The following is a 15,581-nucleotide window of genomic DNA, read 5'->3' on the forward strand; positions in this document are numbered from 1 at the left end:
CAGGCACTGTTGGAAGTCTTTCACATCTATTAATTCATTTAACCCTAAGAGCAACCCCATTGGTACTAATATTTTCCGGATAGGGAAAACTGAGGCCCGGAGTTGTGGAGAAACACATCTAAGAAGTGGCAGAGCTATGTAGTGAGCCCGTTATTCTAAACTGCCTCCAGCACTGGGCTTTGGCAAATCCAAAATATTTGCTTCTGTGATGAGAACAGGACTCACTGTGCTTAAGGATGGGATGAGGCCAACTAGTACTGGACACTGGGCTGTGTCTTCTGTGAATGCTTGTGTATTTGAACCAGGTGATGCTGGTCAGTTGTGTCTCTCGTCCTGTGGGATCTTTTTCTAGGGATGAGGCATAGAATGCCTCCTCACAAAGACTCCCAGTGGTCATCCGTGGGATGCCGAATTCATTCTGCTCCATGGCATTCCATTCTTGACACTTTCTCCTGAAATAAGAAAACTTGTTTTGATTTTTGTTTTTGTTTTTTGTACTTTTATGCAGAATTTGTAAGCTACTCAATTTCAAGATTGTATTTGCTCATATCATGTTCAATGAATGCTCAGTGGGTTTAAATATGGTATCAGAACTTTCCAATGGTGCTTATGGAATGAAACAAGGCTGAAAGAAATTAAGAGGCTTCCCCAAATTCACATGAAGCTTAAGTTTCTTGAGGACAAGGACTATCTTATTTGATCCAGGACTCAGCTGTGATAAACCAGTGGTCCTATTTCCATTCCTGTTTGTGAGAGCTTGGGAGGGGGGTGGTCCAGAGGTTGGGTAGGGAGTGGTCAGATGAATAGGAACCACTAGGAACACAAACTGGAAAGAGAAACTGAGATGCCATTGCCGATGGAAGAGAGGACACAGATGCCAGGCAGGTAGAAATGGCAGTGCCCGCTCCTCTTTGAATCCTTAACACCAGTCCTAGAGTAGGCTTTCAATAGTATCTGAAAATAAATGAATGGATCTGTACTGTTCTTTCAGTCGATGTCACATTCAGACCATGGAAATATCATGGGGACCATTAAAGATGGTGAAGACCTCACGGGAGAGGTTGGACTTAGGTTGGCTTGAGGTAGAGAGTAGACGTGAAGAAGGAGGAGGGCTCCTATGTAGAGGGAACTTTGGACAAAGGCAGATGCACCTGGAATACTTAACCTCGTCAACTGCTGCAATTTCCTTGACTTCTGTAATATCTTGTCTGCCCTCCAAATTCCTGAACTGAGGGAGGGTTTTCCTCACTAAGCCAGTGCCAGGAAAACCAAGGCATGATTCTTGTTAGCTACCCTTCTGCCCATCTCGGCCACTGTTTGTGGACCTTGAGTCTAACTTGTTAACTGCTTTGATTTGCTTACATTATTCATGAATGTTGAGACATTGGTGTTTGGGCTCACCCAACTGGAGTTTCCTTTCCAGGTTAACATGTTTGTTGAAGGATTCCACGATGCCATCCTCCTCTATGTTCTGGCTTTACATGAAGTACTCAGAGCTGGTTACAGCAAGAAGGATGGAGGGAAAATTATCCAGCAGACTTGGAACAGGACATTTGAAGGTGAGGATTCGGTCTGTAAGGCGACGACACTGTAGGTGATCAAGCTGCTTCTTCCTTGGTTCTGCTTTTCTCTCTCACACCTGTGGGACATTGTCAGTTTCTTGTTTTTCTCAGCTGTAAAGTAAGGATAGTAGGTCAAGATCAACCCACCTCACAGGCTTGTTGTGAAAATTAAATGAGATAAAGCTTGTGAAAGTGCTTTGATAGAGTCCTACTGATAGAGGAAGTGCCTCGTCTCCGTCTGATTATTAGATAACAACTCTATGCTTCTTCAAATTAAATTTATCACAAGCCTCATTCACAACAAATAATCAGTTTGTGAAAAGTTCTGTGATCAGTTTTAAAAGAAATAGTACTAGATACATACATTCATCTGTTCAATCCTGGATGGTTTGGGATGATAAGCAAGTCCAAACAAGTCCTGTGCTTTTATTTTATTTTTAAGATGGTGACTATCAGCTGTGGCTTTCTTAAGAACAGGGAAGTATAAGAACCACGGCAAAAAATGGCCCATAATCTCATCACTCAAGCAACCTCTGTTGACACTGAAAAATTGTACAAGAATGAGACTACTCTTGGCTGGAAAATTTAAACAGTACAAAAATGTTCAAAATGAGAAGTGAAAGTTTTCCTTCCCACCCTAGTCCCCTCTCCCTAATGTAAGTACTATTAACAATTTCCTATGAGTTGGTCTAAAAAGATTTTGTGCCTTCTGCCACCCCTTATGCTTTTGTATATCTTATCAAAAAACGTATACAAAAGGAATCATATAATGAATGCCACTCTTCATCTCAGCTTTTTAAACTTCTATGTCAAGTAAAAAAAAATTTGCCATATGAGCACTCATAGATTCAGCACATTTTTAAATGGTAGTTCCATTTTTTTTGACCATGTGGCTGCATAAAGATTCCTTTAGTCTGTCTCCTATTGATGGATACTTGAGTTGTTTACAGTTTCTGCTGTCATGCAAAATGCCCTCACAGGCATCTTATACATCTTGATGAATATTTGTGAGTACATCCAACAGGGAACATTTCTAGTCATGGGATATCTGGGTCGAAATGTATGTTAGTGCTTTTTAAATTTTTTTTTTTTTAAGATTTTATTTATTTGACAGAGAGAGACACAGCGAGAGAGGGAACACAAGCAGGGGGAGTGGGAGAGGGAGAAGCAAGCTTCCTGTGGAGCAGGGAGCCCGATGCGGGGCTCGATCCCAGGACCCTGGGATCATGACCTGAGCCGAAGGCAGACGCTTAACGACTGAGCCACCCAGGCGCCCCTGTTAGTGCTTTTTAAAGTTAATTAAATATGGCCACATATCTTCCATAAAGATCTACTAGTCTAAATTTTTGCTAACAGCATATAAAGTGCTGGTTTCCTCTCAATTCACTGACACACTCAAAGAAAATGAACATGAGAATGACCCAGTTGCGAGAGACTTGCAGCTATCAATTTCATATTCATTCAGTCGTTCATTCATCAAATAGTCTTGAGCACCTACTATGTGCCAGGCATGGTTCAAAGTGATGAGGATTCAGCAGTGAACTAAAGACCCTTCCTGCAATCAACTGAGTTTCAGGGTTGTGGGGGGCACTGGTGATAAACAAATAAATACACTATTTCAGGGTCTATAAAATGAAGCAGGGTAGGGAGACAGAAAGTGGCAGGAGCGGGTGGTAGGAGATGGCTAATTTAAAGAAAGTGGCCAGGGAAGGTCTCTGATAAAGTTGCAGGTGAGTAGAGAGCTGAGGGAAGTGAAAGAAATTATGTAGATGTTGAGGGAACATTCTAGACAAAGAAGCAGACACGGAGACCTTGAGTGTGCCTGTTGAGAGAGTGCTGAGTGCTGAGAACAAAGAGGCCCATGTGGCTCGAGCACAGCACGCGAGGGGCAGTGTTCAGAGCCACAGTCAGAGAGGTAGTGGGGGCGGATCATGTGGACATGGAAGGTGTACTGAGGACTTTGGGTTCCACCCTGAGTGAGAGAGAAAGCCCCCAGAAGGTTTGGAGGGACGTGATCTTTCTGGAGTCTTTAAAAGGGGTCCTTATGGGGACTATGTAGAAAATAAAGTGTAGTACGCTGATGGGTATCATTTGAAAACCCCTGATATGGAATACAGATCACTGGACCAGGGTTCAGGAGACCTGCATCCGAGCCACTGACTCAGTATTTTGGGCTTCTCTTTCATTACCTGTACGAAGGGGTCGGACTAGCTGATGACTGATGGGGGCCCTTTCAGTCCTGCATCCCTGCCAACTCTTCCCTTGAGCCCTTTCTACATTTATTTGCAATTCAATGAAGGAAATTTTTCAGTGATGGGAAACAAGTACTTCCAAGTCTGGATTTGGGGCCCATATATATGTTTTTTCATTTGGGACTTCAATGCACTCCATGGTCTCATCCTGCCCTTGTTTATTAGAAATGGTAGGACAGTGCTGAGGGGTCAGGTTCCAGCTGTCTGGTGACAATTGGATTTAATTTCTCCTTGGTGGCTTTATTGAATGTTGCATCTTACTCGAAACTAGAGTGCCATCTACTTTAACGTTAGACAGATTGGAGGACATGAACCAATAAGCCTCTCGGATTGTCTTGCTCAACTTCTGACTGCTTTAGTTGAGGAGCTGGAATCAAATAGAATAATTCAGCGGGCATGTTAGGACAGAGTCAGATTTCCCAGAAGTTGTGCCCAATACACTGAGAAACCGGCATGTGTGGACACAGGCTCGGCAGGCCACATCCCGTTCTTAGCTATTCCTCACTACATGGTGTGCTCATTTGTTCTCGGTCTTCTGAAGGAGGTTGTTAAGGGAAGGGCAGGTGCCCACAAGGGCTGGAATTCAGTTTTTTATAGAGGGCATGGACTAAATTTTCCCATAGCCTGTCTTGATGCTTCCATTCTAGGGCTAGGTCTACACTGGCAATATGGAATAAGTTAGAAAATTGACTATACAGTTCAGGCTAAACTTAGAATCTTATGTGTCAGAATGTAAAGATAATTGAAGCCAATTGGGCTTGAATTGTTTGGAAAGCCCATTTTATTTGCTAAATAGTGATCAATCTGAGGGTAGCCCCCCCAAGAACTCTGAGAAATGGTCACTCTGTAAGTGACCATTAAATTGTCAAGGGAAAAGTACTCTGGAGGTTATTTGACAAATTTGGATTTTATTACCGTGAAACCTATGACCATCTCTCAAGGCTCTCAATAAATGGCCTGGGAAGAAGCTGAATTTCCTCTCTGTGTGAGAGGTCAGAGTGACAAGGAAAATAAGACTGTGGCTCAAACCTGAGGTCCACTACAGGCCAATAGAAATGGGGGTAGAATCTCATTACTTATGTACAGGAAAATTCTGTTGTCAGCCTGACAATCTCACCTTAAACACAATACTCTCAGGTGAAGTCTCACTTGCTAATCGGCCACCCAGAGGGTTCTCACCCCATTTCTTGGCAGAATTGTAATAGCTTAAAGTGTAATGAGGTCTTGAATTACTAGGGCCATCATGTTTTATAAAATACTCTGCAAAAGCCTTAGCAGAACACACCTTTATAAACACCTCTGAACAGAATGACAAATGGTTTTGGATAGGCAATATGTTTGGAGATAAATATGATTTTTAAAAATGACATTTCTTACTTAAATGTATAGGCTGTCAAGGATAAACAAGTTTGAGATAGGTGTATCCTTTGTAACCAGTCTATATTAAAAAGACAAAAAAAAAAAAAAATCAAGATGAATGGTAGCTCCATTCTGTTTGTGGCAAAGTAGACCAAAGTCTGGAGAAATCAGTGGGCCTTCAAACCACAACCCAAAGGACAGTAAACCCAAATACTTGCCCTCTCCAAACCACACCAGAGGATGGAACTTTCCCTTGGGATCGCTTTTCCCAGACATTCATTTTACTTCCGGAGAGAATCAAAATCAGTAGAAACACTAAGAATTACACTGAACTCTATTACGGTCTAAACTGAAAGAAAACAAATAGCCTTAGTTAATTAGGAAGTGGCTGACATATGCCTTCTCTTACTTAGTTAATGAAAATTATAATGCAGACATATTTAATAGCAACTAATGATACATACTTGCTTTTACTGATTAGCTGTCTAAGCCACTGTTGCTAGCCAGGCAAATTCAAATCCTTCGTGAGGGCGCTTAGGGCCACCGGATTCCAGTCTGACATCTCACTGCTTCCTTCCACACACAGGGGCCACCTCCCCCAGAACCTCCTGGTCCCTCTGCTTCCTTTCAGCTTCCATGCCTTTAAATACTAACAAGGCTGGCCTTTCTGCTGAGAATAGTGCTACTCCCTCATGGCTGCTTGTCTCAGTCATGGACTTCACTAACATTCCTATAAAAGACCTGCCCTTCTACTGAGTCTGCTTGAGTCTCCAACTAGACGCCAACTCCTTCTCTGAGTGGCATGGGCACGATCGGAGGTCCACTCCCAGACTCCAGGCTCAGTGGCCGTAGCAACAGCAGAAGAAGGCAGCTAACGTCTTTTACACCTGTGGTGCAAGTGCTCGACCTGTCGTGGCTCAGTTAATCGTCTCAACAGCCTCTTGGCTGGGAGGTGCTGGTGTCCCTCTTTTACGGTCCTGAAGACCGAGGCCCAGAGGGCTAAGTCCTTGCCCATGGTCACGGAGCTCATAAATGTGAAAGCTAGGATTCAAATACACGTAGTCAGAAATCCTTAGTCCGGGCTGCCCCTGTCTTGAGGGGGGGAATGTGTCCAGTTCATCTTTGCCTGGGCGGTGGCATTAAACTCAGCACCTAGTGCTGGCCCAGAACTCATCTGGATAAACAATGACTGATTTAGTGTGTCTCTGTGAGATGGTGGATATCAACTACGCTTGACGTGGTCACTGTTTCACAGTATATGTAGGTCAGACTTTTGTGCCGTACACTTGAAATCATACAGTGATGTGTGTCAATTATAGCTCAGTAAAGCTGGGGAGAAAACCCCAAAACAAAACAAACAGGAATGGACACAGTGGGGTAAAGACTAGCTCCTCTTTAGCTCTTGGCCCCCATGACCCGTGAAGCAGGCCCTCAGCTTTCCTGGGCATCACGGGAGCGCATAACGAAGCAATTTGCTGAGTCCTGGGCCTAGAATGAGTTTTCTTTTCTTTTCTTTTCTTTTTTTTAATTTTATGTATTTTAGTACGAGTTTTCTTTTCTAATGTTTGGCCAGTGATAACACATACTCATGACAAGTCTAGGAGCGCACTGCACCTCCAACCTCTCTCTCCTTGCAGATTTTTTTTTTTTTTTAATTAATACAAAACTCTGGGATAAGCATGCTGCTTTCAGGATTAGCCTTAATTTTTTTTTTTTAAACATATTCCCCAAAGAAGGTCATTTATTTCTTTTTCTTTTCATTTTTAAATGAAGAAATGTTAAGAATTTAGGAATGCAGACACAGATGAAATTGCAATGTCTTTCCAAATGCCAACAAAAATGCTCAGAGTCTGATGAGATTCCCTGTGGCATGAGTTTGTTTAAAGAATCCTGTCAATTCACTTTCTTGTTTTTGTTGGCGGATGGAGGTCTTGTAAGTCACTAACTTGGAGTTCTTCACATCTCATCCTCTAGGTATTGCTGGGCAGGTGTCCATAGATGCCAACGGAGACCGGTATGGGGATTTCTCCGTGATCGCTATGACAGACCCCGAGGCGGGCACCCAGGAGGTGAGCAAATTACACCCTGCCTCGGCTGCTCCTCCTGCTTGTTAAGATTCCAAGGAATGCATTTGTCCCCATGTCCACATAGCTGTCCCCAACGCAGCCTCCAAATAAAAATGAGCTGAAAGTCTTGGTGTTTCTGAGTAGGGAGGGCTCACTTCTGGTTGAGGATATCCCGGATGATTTCAAGAAATGGTTCCATGTTTACCCTCAGTGGGCAAATGCTATGTTTCCAGTGGCCAAGTGTGCTTCTTTGATGGCTGTCACCAGAGTTGATATTCCCATGGCACTTGATGGGACCTGGCATAAGGGACTTGCTGCTTTTCTCCTAGTGCACACGTATCGGGCCTTTGTGGGAAGAGCAGAGCCAGCAGAACCTGGCACTTGCTACATTTACATTACATTACTGCCTCTTTAACCCTTGGAGTGGGTCTGGGTCTTGTGGACATTCTGGTCTCTCCCTCTGTGAAAGGTGGATAGTAATCGTCCATTGTAGGGTGGCTGTGAACATTCAGGAGTGGATGTGTGTAAAGTACTTGGTAAGTGCTCAGCACATGCCAGTGATCATTAGATTTTGGTGATTATCTAGAAGTCTTTTTACTACGACAAGAACTAGACTGTGGAAGCTTGCTGGGCCTCCATCAGGAGAGAGAGGGGCGACATCACAGGCTGCTCAGGGAGCAATGTGCGGGTGCCCAGCAGAAAGAGAAGCAGATCCCGAGAACCTGGGTGGGAAGGTACTTCCAGATCAGGGCTCAGGTAGCTGGTGAAACATCGGTTTGAACCAGAAACTGTGGATAAACCTTGAGCTGAGTCAGCAAGGAAGACTGTGTCAGTTGAAAAAGAGGGTTCAGTCTGGAAATGGGGGTGCAAATAGGTAAATTCACCAGAGAGGAGAATGTAACTCCTGAAGTCACGGACTAATCTTCCAGCCAGAGAAGGGTGAAAGAGGATGTTCCTAAAAGACACTTTCTCTTTTTTTTTTAAAAGATTTTTATTTATTTATTTGACAGAGAGAGACACAGTGAGAGAGGGAACACAAGCAGGGGGAGTGGGAAAGGGAGAAGCAGACTCCCCGCTGAGCAGGGAGCCCGATGCGGGGCTTGATCCCAGGACTCTGGGATCATGACCTGAGCCGAAGGCAGACGCTTAACCTACTGAGCCACCCAGTGCCCCTTTTTGACTCTTTATATGCCCAGCTGATTGAGTAGTATGAGGCCGTGCACCTGTAATGGTTTAATCTGGCTATGAGGTGGGCCCCGACTCTCTCCCACATCCCTGAAAGCAATCTGGGCTTTACAAATGGCTGAATGCATGGGCTGCGCGGTGGCGGATGGCAGATGTGTGGAGCAGCACCTCCTCTGATGAGCAAGGGAAAAGCCATAAATTCTGAGATTGTTGTTTTCTGTATAACCACTTTCCTGCCATAAGGAGCCACAGTCCTCCCTAAATTATGCTTGCCTTAAAAGCACCATTAGTGACTGCAAATCTTGATTTACGAAGTCCTCAAAAAGACATCATTATAGTCAGAGTGATGGGGGCCCACCCTATGCCTCCTTTGGAAACAGAGAACTTTGAGCTTTCAGTTTGCACATTTGTTTTTTGCTTTTACATAGGTCATTGGTGATTACTTTGGAAAAGAAGGTCGTTTTGAAATGCGGCCAAATGTCAAATATCCTTGGGGACCTTTAAAACTGAGAATAGATGAGACCAGAATTGTGGAACACGCAAACAGCTCTCCTTGCAAATCATGTAAGTTTAGAGACTTAATTTGCTCTGCTTTTCACCGTCTGCACTATCACCATGATGCAAGTTTAAAAGACAGATTCTATCCAGGAGCTCATATTCTGAAAGTCCACCTTCCTTTTTCTGATGTGGTAAAATCCATGGGAACAGTTCACAAACCGGCATCCCACTTTCATCAGATGTTTCTAGGTCTTTCTTCTTTTTTTCAGAATGGTAGAAGACCTCTCCCTATTATTACACCTCTTACCATAATACAATCTCTTCACATTTGAGATGTCCACTTAGGGAAAAGAAAAAGATCCCATATTAAATGTGTAGCAAGTCTCATTCTGATTTTCAGAGTTTGTAGGTGTCCTCCTATCCCTCAGAACCAAACAGATAATGTCCCTTAAACACCCTCAGATTTACAAATTGGCAAATCAGTGTAAAATATGCTATTTATGAGTGTTTTGTTTGGATATCAAACAAACATAAATGTAGAAGCAAGTGGACATTCTTTTTTTTTTTTTTTTAAGATTTTATTTATTTATTTGACAGAAACAGCGAGAGCAGGAACACAAGCAGGGGGAGTGGGAGAGGGAGAAGCAGGCTTCCCGCTGAGCAGGGAGCCCGATGTGGGACTCGATCCCAGGACTCTGGGATCATGACCTCAGCCGAAGGCAGCCGCTTAACGACTGTGCCACCCAGGCGCCCACAAGTGGACATTCTTATAAGGAGCCTACAAATAGGAAATTGTTGGAAATCCTTGCTTTAGAGATAAGCTAGTGAGGGAGAACCAAGTGAATATCGATTTTTCAGGCCAGTTAGTCACTTTAGGCTAATACATGTATGCTCCTTACTTTGGGACCAGCCTTCAAACGGTGTTATTTATGTATATGCGATAATTATGGGAAGGAGTAAAGCAGACGTATGTTAAAAAAAGTCTCTGGAGTTGTGGGTGTGGATTTGAAATCCCACCCTTGTCACTTAGTGGTTTTGTGATCCTAGGAATGTTCCTTTATCTCTTTAAACCTCAGTTTCCCCATATGTAAAATGAAAAATGTGTACCCAATCCCTCGGGCTGAGGATTAAATGGGATAATGCACTAAAGGCTGACACTACACTGTTTATATAAAGACTAGCTATTTATCATATTTATATAATAACTGGGACGCTACTGAACTCAATTGTTTCAAATTGTTATTCGCATTTTCACAAAGCTATATGGGACATTTTGACATGAAACTCCAGCTTTGGTGAGAGAACATCTAAAAACAGAACATTAGACCAATGCATTTTTCACCAAATCTCCTAGCACTTTGCGGTGTCATCATCTGTCTGTGAAAATAAGATGTGCTGGGTCAGTCCCATGGTCCGTCCACTTGTGTTCTCTGACTAGGAGCTCAAGAGAGGATGGATGTACCTGAAAACCTCCGTTTCCAGCGTTCCTCAGATCTTTCTTGAACCTGCTTTATTCCCATTGTTCTCCTATGGCCCTTTCTTAAATGCTTCTTAAGCTTTGTACTTGGCAAAAAAAAAAAGAAAAAAAAAAAAAGAAAAAGAAAACTGCAGGATCCCTTAGAAAAACTTTCTTAAAAAAAAAAAAGAAAATTTGCCACAAGTGGGAAATTGAGATATACCTTCCAGTGATTAAAACTTGAGACATTTCTGTTTCTCCAAATGAACTCTGATGATCTATGTTTCTTTTTTAAGCAGGTGGTCTAGAAGAATCAGCAGTGACAGGAATTGTTGTGGGGGCCTTACTAGGAGCTGGCTTGTTAATGGCTTTCTACTTTTTCAGGTTAGGATGTTTTATCAAGTTTTAGAATTCACTCTCCTCTATTGCCTTGGTCACTCACCTTTGCATAGTCCTCCTTGTGACTTGTCCATATCTTGCTCTTACCGAAAACATGGCGGTTAAAAGAACGATGCGGTTCTTTTTGACGGTCTTCATGACCCTGCTGGTTTGGTGGTCAGTGACTTAGCACACTGGGCAGTGGGCCAGGGCTTTCTACCGCATCCCCCTGTGGGCCACAGAGCCCTGCTCGCCTTTGATCACAAATATTCTGATGCAAATTCCTACCAAATGTGTAAGTTGAGAGGGAATCTGGACAAAGGAAAAACAACTTACCTATTCTTACGCTTCCTCCAATCCAGAAATAAGTGTCTGGGTTCACCTTCTGAAGAGGAGGAGGTGGCTCTGAGCAGTCCACACTCTCAAGCTGGTCTGTGCTCAGTACTTGGAGAATCCACACGTTTAATTGCCACTGTGGTTAAACCCCCAAGCTTGTAAAATTGTAATATATATGTGTGTTCAGGGTATTGATGGTCGCAAATCATGAGGGCGGTCCATTCCTCTGTAATCTTTGGTGACTGAGTTTGTGGCTTAGTCTCAAGTCATTAGACCAAGATTTCTTCATTTCTGTATGGAAATGTAACCCCGGGTGTATGTGAGTTTTTGTGGGAACAATTGTATTCCTGTTCCTTTGGTCACAGTACACTTAATCTGATCTTTATCTAGGGCATATCCTGGGAGTTAGGGAGAGCTTCTGTGGCAGAATAGACAAGACTTAACCCACAAGGCACCCAGGGAAAAAGGGGAGGGCTTGTTCTATGGCATTTGAGAAAGCATGCCAATTTTCCTCCTTGAATAAGGGCATAACGCCTCGGGGCACACTGCTTTAATCTCTGACCAGGGTTTCATATTCTGTCACTTCTCATTTATCAGCCCAAACCCAGATGTCCCTTGAGGGCATTCTTTGTAAGAGAAACCAAAGTATTTTGTAGCCAAGTGAGATTTTATTACTACATTCACTTTCCCTTTACCCAGGAAGAAATACAGAATAACCATTGAAAGGCGAAGCCAGCAAGAAGAAAGTAATGTTGGAAAACATCGAGAGTTACGGGAAGATTCCATCAGATCCCATTTTTCAGTGGCTTAAAAGAAAGCCTTCTCTTTTGGCCTGAGATTCTTTAAGGAGATAGATGGGATGAAAGACATCAATGGAACAGAAGGGACGCTCTTGAAGAACTCATTCTTTTAAGCAGTTAGTCATTTCATTGTAAAATTTCTTTAGAAGCTCAGGAACTATTATTAATCACCATATGCCTCCTGGCCTTTCACCTGATTACAAACAAATACGAGAATACAACATCACTCTGTTAAATGTTCATACTGTTTCAAGGGCATATGATTAGATTTATGTTTGAAAATCTGATGTCTCCATATCTTGATGGTTTTTGGGGGCATTTCATATAAGGCTACAAAAATGTGGTTTTCTTAAATGCAATGTTTTATAGCTAGAATAAGATCATTTTTACGAGTAGAATATTCTTGGAAAGAATTTAACATCCAAAGAGGAAAATGTAATGAAAAATCTCAAGGTTGGAAATACAGTGTTCCTTTTTCTAGTGCTGGTGGACAGATTAGAAGTTGAGGACTGCTCTGTCCAATGTATATATATTCAGGACCTGACTTCGTATCTCGAAAAAGGATTTCCTGCTTGTCTCCTTCAGTGTCTCGTAAAAGCTATTCTGGAAAGTTGTAACTATTAATAAGATAAGAGGATTTATATAAGAAAAGCAAATCTAAAATGTTTCACTTTTTAATGTAAAAAAAAAAAGCCCTATTTCACACTAACATTTTATTTTTAGGTATTTTAATCTTATATTTTGCTATTAGAAAATGTGTCTATTTTTTCATTTTGAAGATTAAATTCCACTTATATTTTAAAAGCATGGGTAAAGTGTACAACAAACCAGCAATGATGAAAGATGCTTCTCTTTTTCTCCCTTTTTCCCTTTCCCCCTTGGCCAAAGCCAAATGCCAATTGCTACTTTAATTACAGAGATCTAGAAATGTATTCAGATCACAGATGCTACAGGAGGACATCGATTTACCTGCTTTAAATGCAAAGTTATTTTAGAATAGACCTCTTCCAGTTCTGGTCAAATGATGAGTTTCAAGATAAAGAGTGGAACTAATTAGAATTAACTAGGGTTTAAGGCAGCCCTTTTTCCTTAAGAACAACTTACAGAGTATTAGAATTTGACAGTAAGCACAGAAATGATAAATTTAAAAATGCATACATGACGTTTTACTAAGATTCAGTGATATTTTGGTTAAAAGAGGGAATCTGATAGCTACTATATTCCTTTTTAGTTGACTCCACAAAGCTTTATAGTCATCCACTAATAACCCGTGTAAAAGCGGGTGAGGTGTAGATATAAGAGATTTGAACAAAGTTAAATAAATATTTACTGAATATCTATTTTGCACCCAGTACTCTGCACATAGGTGTAAACTCAGGTTGCCATTTTTGCTGACAATTTGTGGAGAAAAGAATGCGAGAAGAGTAGGGAGTTGGCAGATTAGCGTGCCATGTTGTAATTATGTCACTAGGGGCTTTCTTCAGTAACATTTGAACATCTGGAAAATAGTTTTTAAAATTATCTTAGTGACTATAAAAGATCATGCATAGGGAGGAAAATAGGGGAGTTCGAGCAACTCCTTGGTGATGATGGAGGTCGTAGCTCACACAGGCGGGAGTGGAGGCCGGCAGAGGGAAAAAAGCTGCATATCTTGGCAGCTGGCCTGAACTTGTTTCCCTGGAGGAGTCTGCTTCTGTCCCTCCTACTTCAACCAGCCAATGGATTATTTCAGTGAATGGATTATTTCTGTGTGAGGCATATTGCCCTTCTACATTTAAAAAATGGGATTCAGGCAGTTGGAGAGCATGTTAACTGAATGAGCTATGATCAACTGAAATGACTGTGTTGTAGTTCTCCATGGTGGATGCAAAGGAAAAAGTGCTGACTTCAAAAAATGATGGCAAAAGAAGACAAGAAGGCAAGCTCCAGAAATTCCAATGTTGGAAGAGAGTTTGGGAAGTAAAATCTAGGAAAGCAAAACATTTAGCAACTCAGGACTCCTCAAAGTGAAAACAGAATGGAAGGTTTACATCCATCTTTTTCTTGTGAATTGAAAGCTTATTTCTCTCTCATTTTTATTTTTCATGATGTTTTCAATGTATTTTTTAGAGATACTCATTTTATACTACCTTGTGTTTGTGAAAAAAATTTAAATTTCAAACCTATGTGCTTATTACAGGGGGGAAATCACTCTGCCTGGTTGCAGTCTTTGGACATAAACGTTTCTAACCCTTCTGGAAGTAATATAGGGGCTGTAACTGTAACATTAACTGTAACATTTTTATAGCAGATATCTTTTATTTCTACTTCACGTAGAGGAATAGTTCTAAATTTAATATTATATCCCCAGATAAAATGGTAGAAGTGAGATTTTAGTTTTTTTAAAATGGCGGAACATGTCCTGAGGTTTCTCATAGGTACATGCCATTCAGTTCCAAAGTTAACCGTTCTGGGAGTTCCTAAGATTGAGTGCTTATTTACATGTCTGTTTTCACTTCTTTCCTCCTTGAAGTCATCATATGAGTTACCAAAACTCCATTAAGTTGGAAAACTTTGTTACAAGTGTAGGTGTTTGGTGCAAGCGTACCCTGGGTTAAGACCTCTAGAGATTATAATTTGGGACTTAATTTCCTTACTGCTAAGCAGCATCTTTGACAGCTAGTCATTCATACTCCACCAGAAGCCACATATCATACAGTAAAATAAATAGGGCTTTAGTTCTTAAATCACTCTATAAATTTTTACCCTGAAATCTAGGGCATTCAGATTTCAGAAGGGAAACTTTATCAGTATTTTCTCATCTGGCCAAAGAAGCTGATATTTATATAGGTCCAAATGAGTACATATTTCTTGTATATACTCATGGTGTTGGAAATAAGTATAGGTTTTATGGTCATCATTGTCACATCCTTAGGTCTTTTTTTCTGGATTCAAAAATAAAAGCTTTCTCCAGATGATCACTTCTATCCAGGAATAATTTTCTGTATAGAGTGCATATCTTCCCCCAGACTGACTACAGTTTCCACAAGGAAGCCCCTACAACATTACATTTCTCAGAACTGTCAGCTTGTTCTTTCCTGAACTACAGACATAGTTTCACAGGCTTTGAGATAATTTTTTTTTTTACATTTCAGAAGCTATATTTAATGGAGGGAGAAGAAAAATGTATGGAAAGAGAATGCCTCCTTTTCTCCTCTTCCTTAAATTCAGACTTTTGCTTTAGAATTTCCCATCACTTCTCCCTGTTCACAGGTTCTAGGGTTCTTAACTTATTCAAGGTACCTGTGCCCCCTTTGTGCCTAATTTACCACTTTTCTTCTGGTTGCTACTGATTTTGGGAGTGTAAGGTATGCTGTTGGCGGTGAAATTAAAGCTACTGTATAGACCTCATACAGACAGTGACAATTCAGAAATTAGCTTCCCATGGCATCACCACCTTCTTGTGAGTGAGTATACAGGGCTATCTGTGGAAGTCTCTTTAGGAGGCCAAATAAAATATTATACCACCAGTATAAGGGAAAGTTTATAAACTGAAAGGAAGGCATACTTACGTTTCTTGGGACACAAAGAACCCGGATCCTGAGTGGGTACAGTATAAAACCAAACACCATCTCAAATTAGGCCCCTTGATCTATATTTCATGGGTTCTGTTTAGTTATGCCCCTGGTGGTTAGTGCTTCATGGAGAAG

General features: G+C 41.5%; 1 protein-coding gene across 7 annotated transcripts in view; it reads left to right on the top strand.

Annotated features, from left to right (window-relative positions):
* The window catches only part of NPR3 (natriuretic peptide receptor 3), a 112,541-nt gene extending 100,321 nt beyond the window's left edge, over window positions 1-12,220 (top strand). For 5 of the 7 annotated variants that reach the window (XM_034998839.1, XM_034998838.1, XM_034998837.1 and 2 more), the window contains 5 exons: window positions 1,424-1,559; window positions 7,148-7,242; window positions 8,853-8,988; window positions 10,675-10,762; window positions 11,792-12,220. In XM_034998839.1, the coding sequence (XP_034854730.1) occupies window positions 1,424-1,559; window positions 7,148-7,242; window positions 8,853-8,988; window positions 10,675-10,762; window positions 11,792-11,903 (567 nt within the window). In that variant the 3' untranslated portion in view covers window positions 11,904-12,220. The remainder of the gene's footprint in view (window positions 1-1,423; window positions 1,560-7,147; window positions 7,243-8,852; window positions 8,989-10,674; window positions 10,763-11,791) is intronic. The other 2 variants (XM_034998834.1, XM_034998835.1) reach the window with 2 other exon arrangements.
* The last annotated feature ends 3,361 nt before the right edge of the window (window positions 12,221-15,581 follow it).

Source organism: Mirounga leonina, unplaced genomic scaffold (assembly GCF_011800145.1).
Source record: "Mirounga leonina isolate KUSES-001 unplaced genomic scaffold, KU_Mleo_1.0 Mir_95, whole genome shotgun sequence".
Classification (NCBI taxonomy): domain Eukaryota; kingdom Metazoa; phylum Chordata; class Mammalia; order Carnivora; family Phocidae; genus Mirounga; species Mirounga leonina.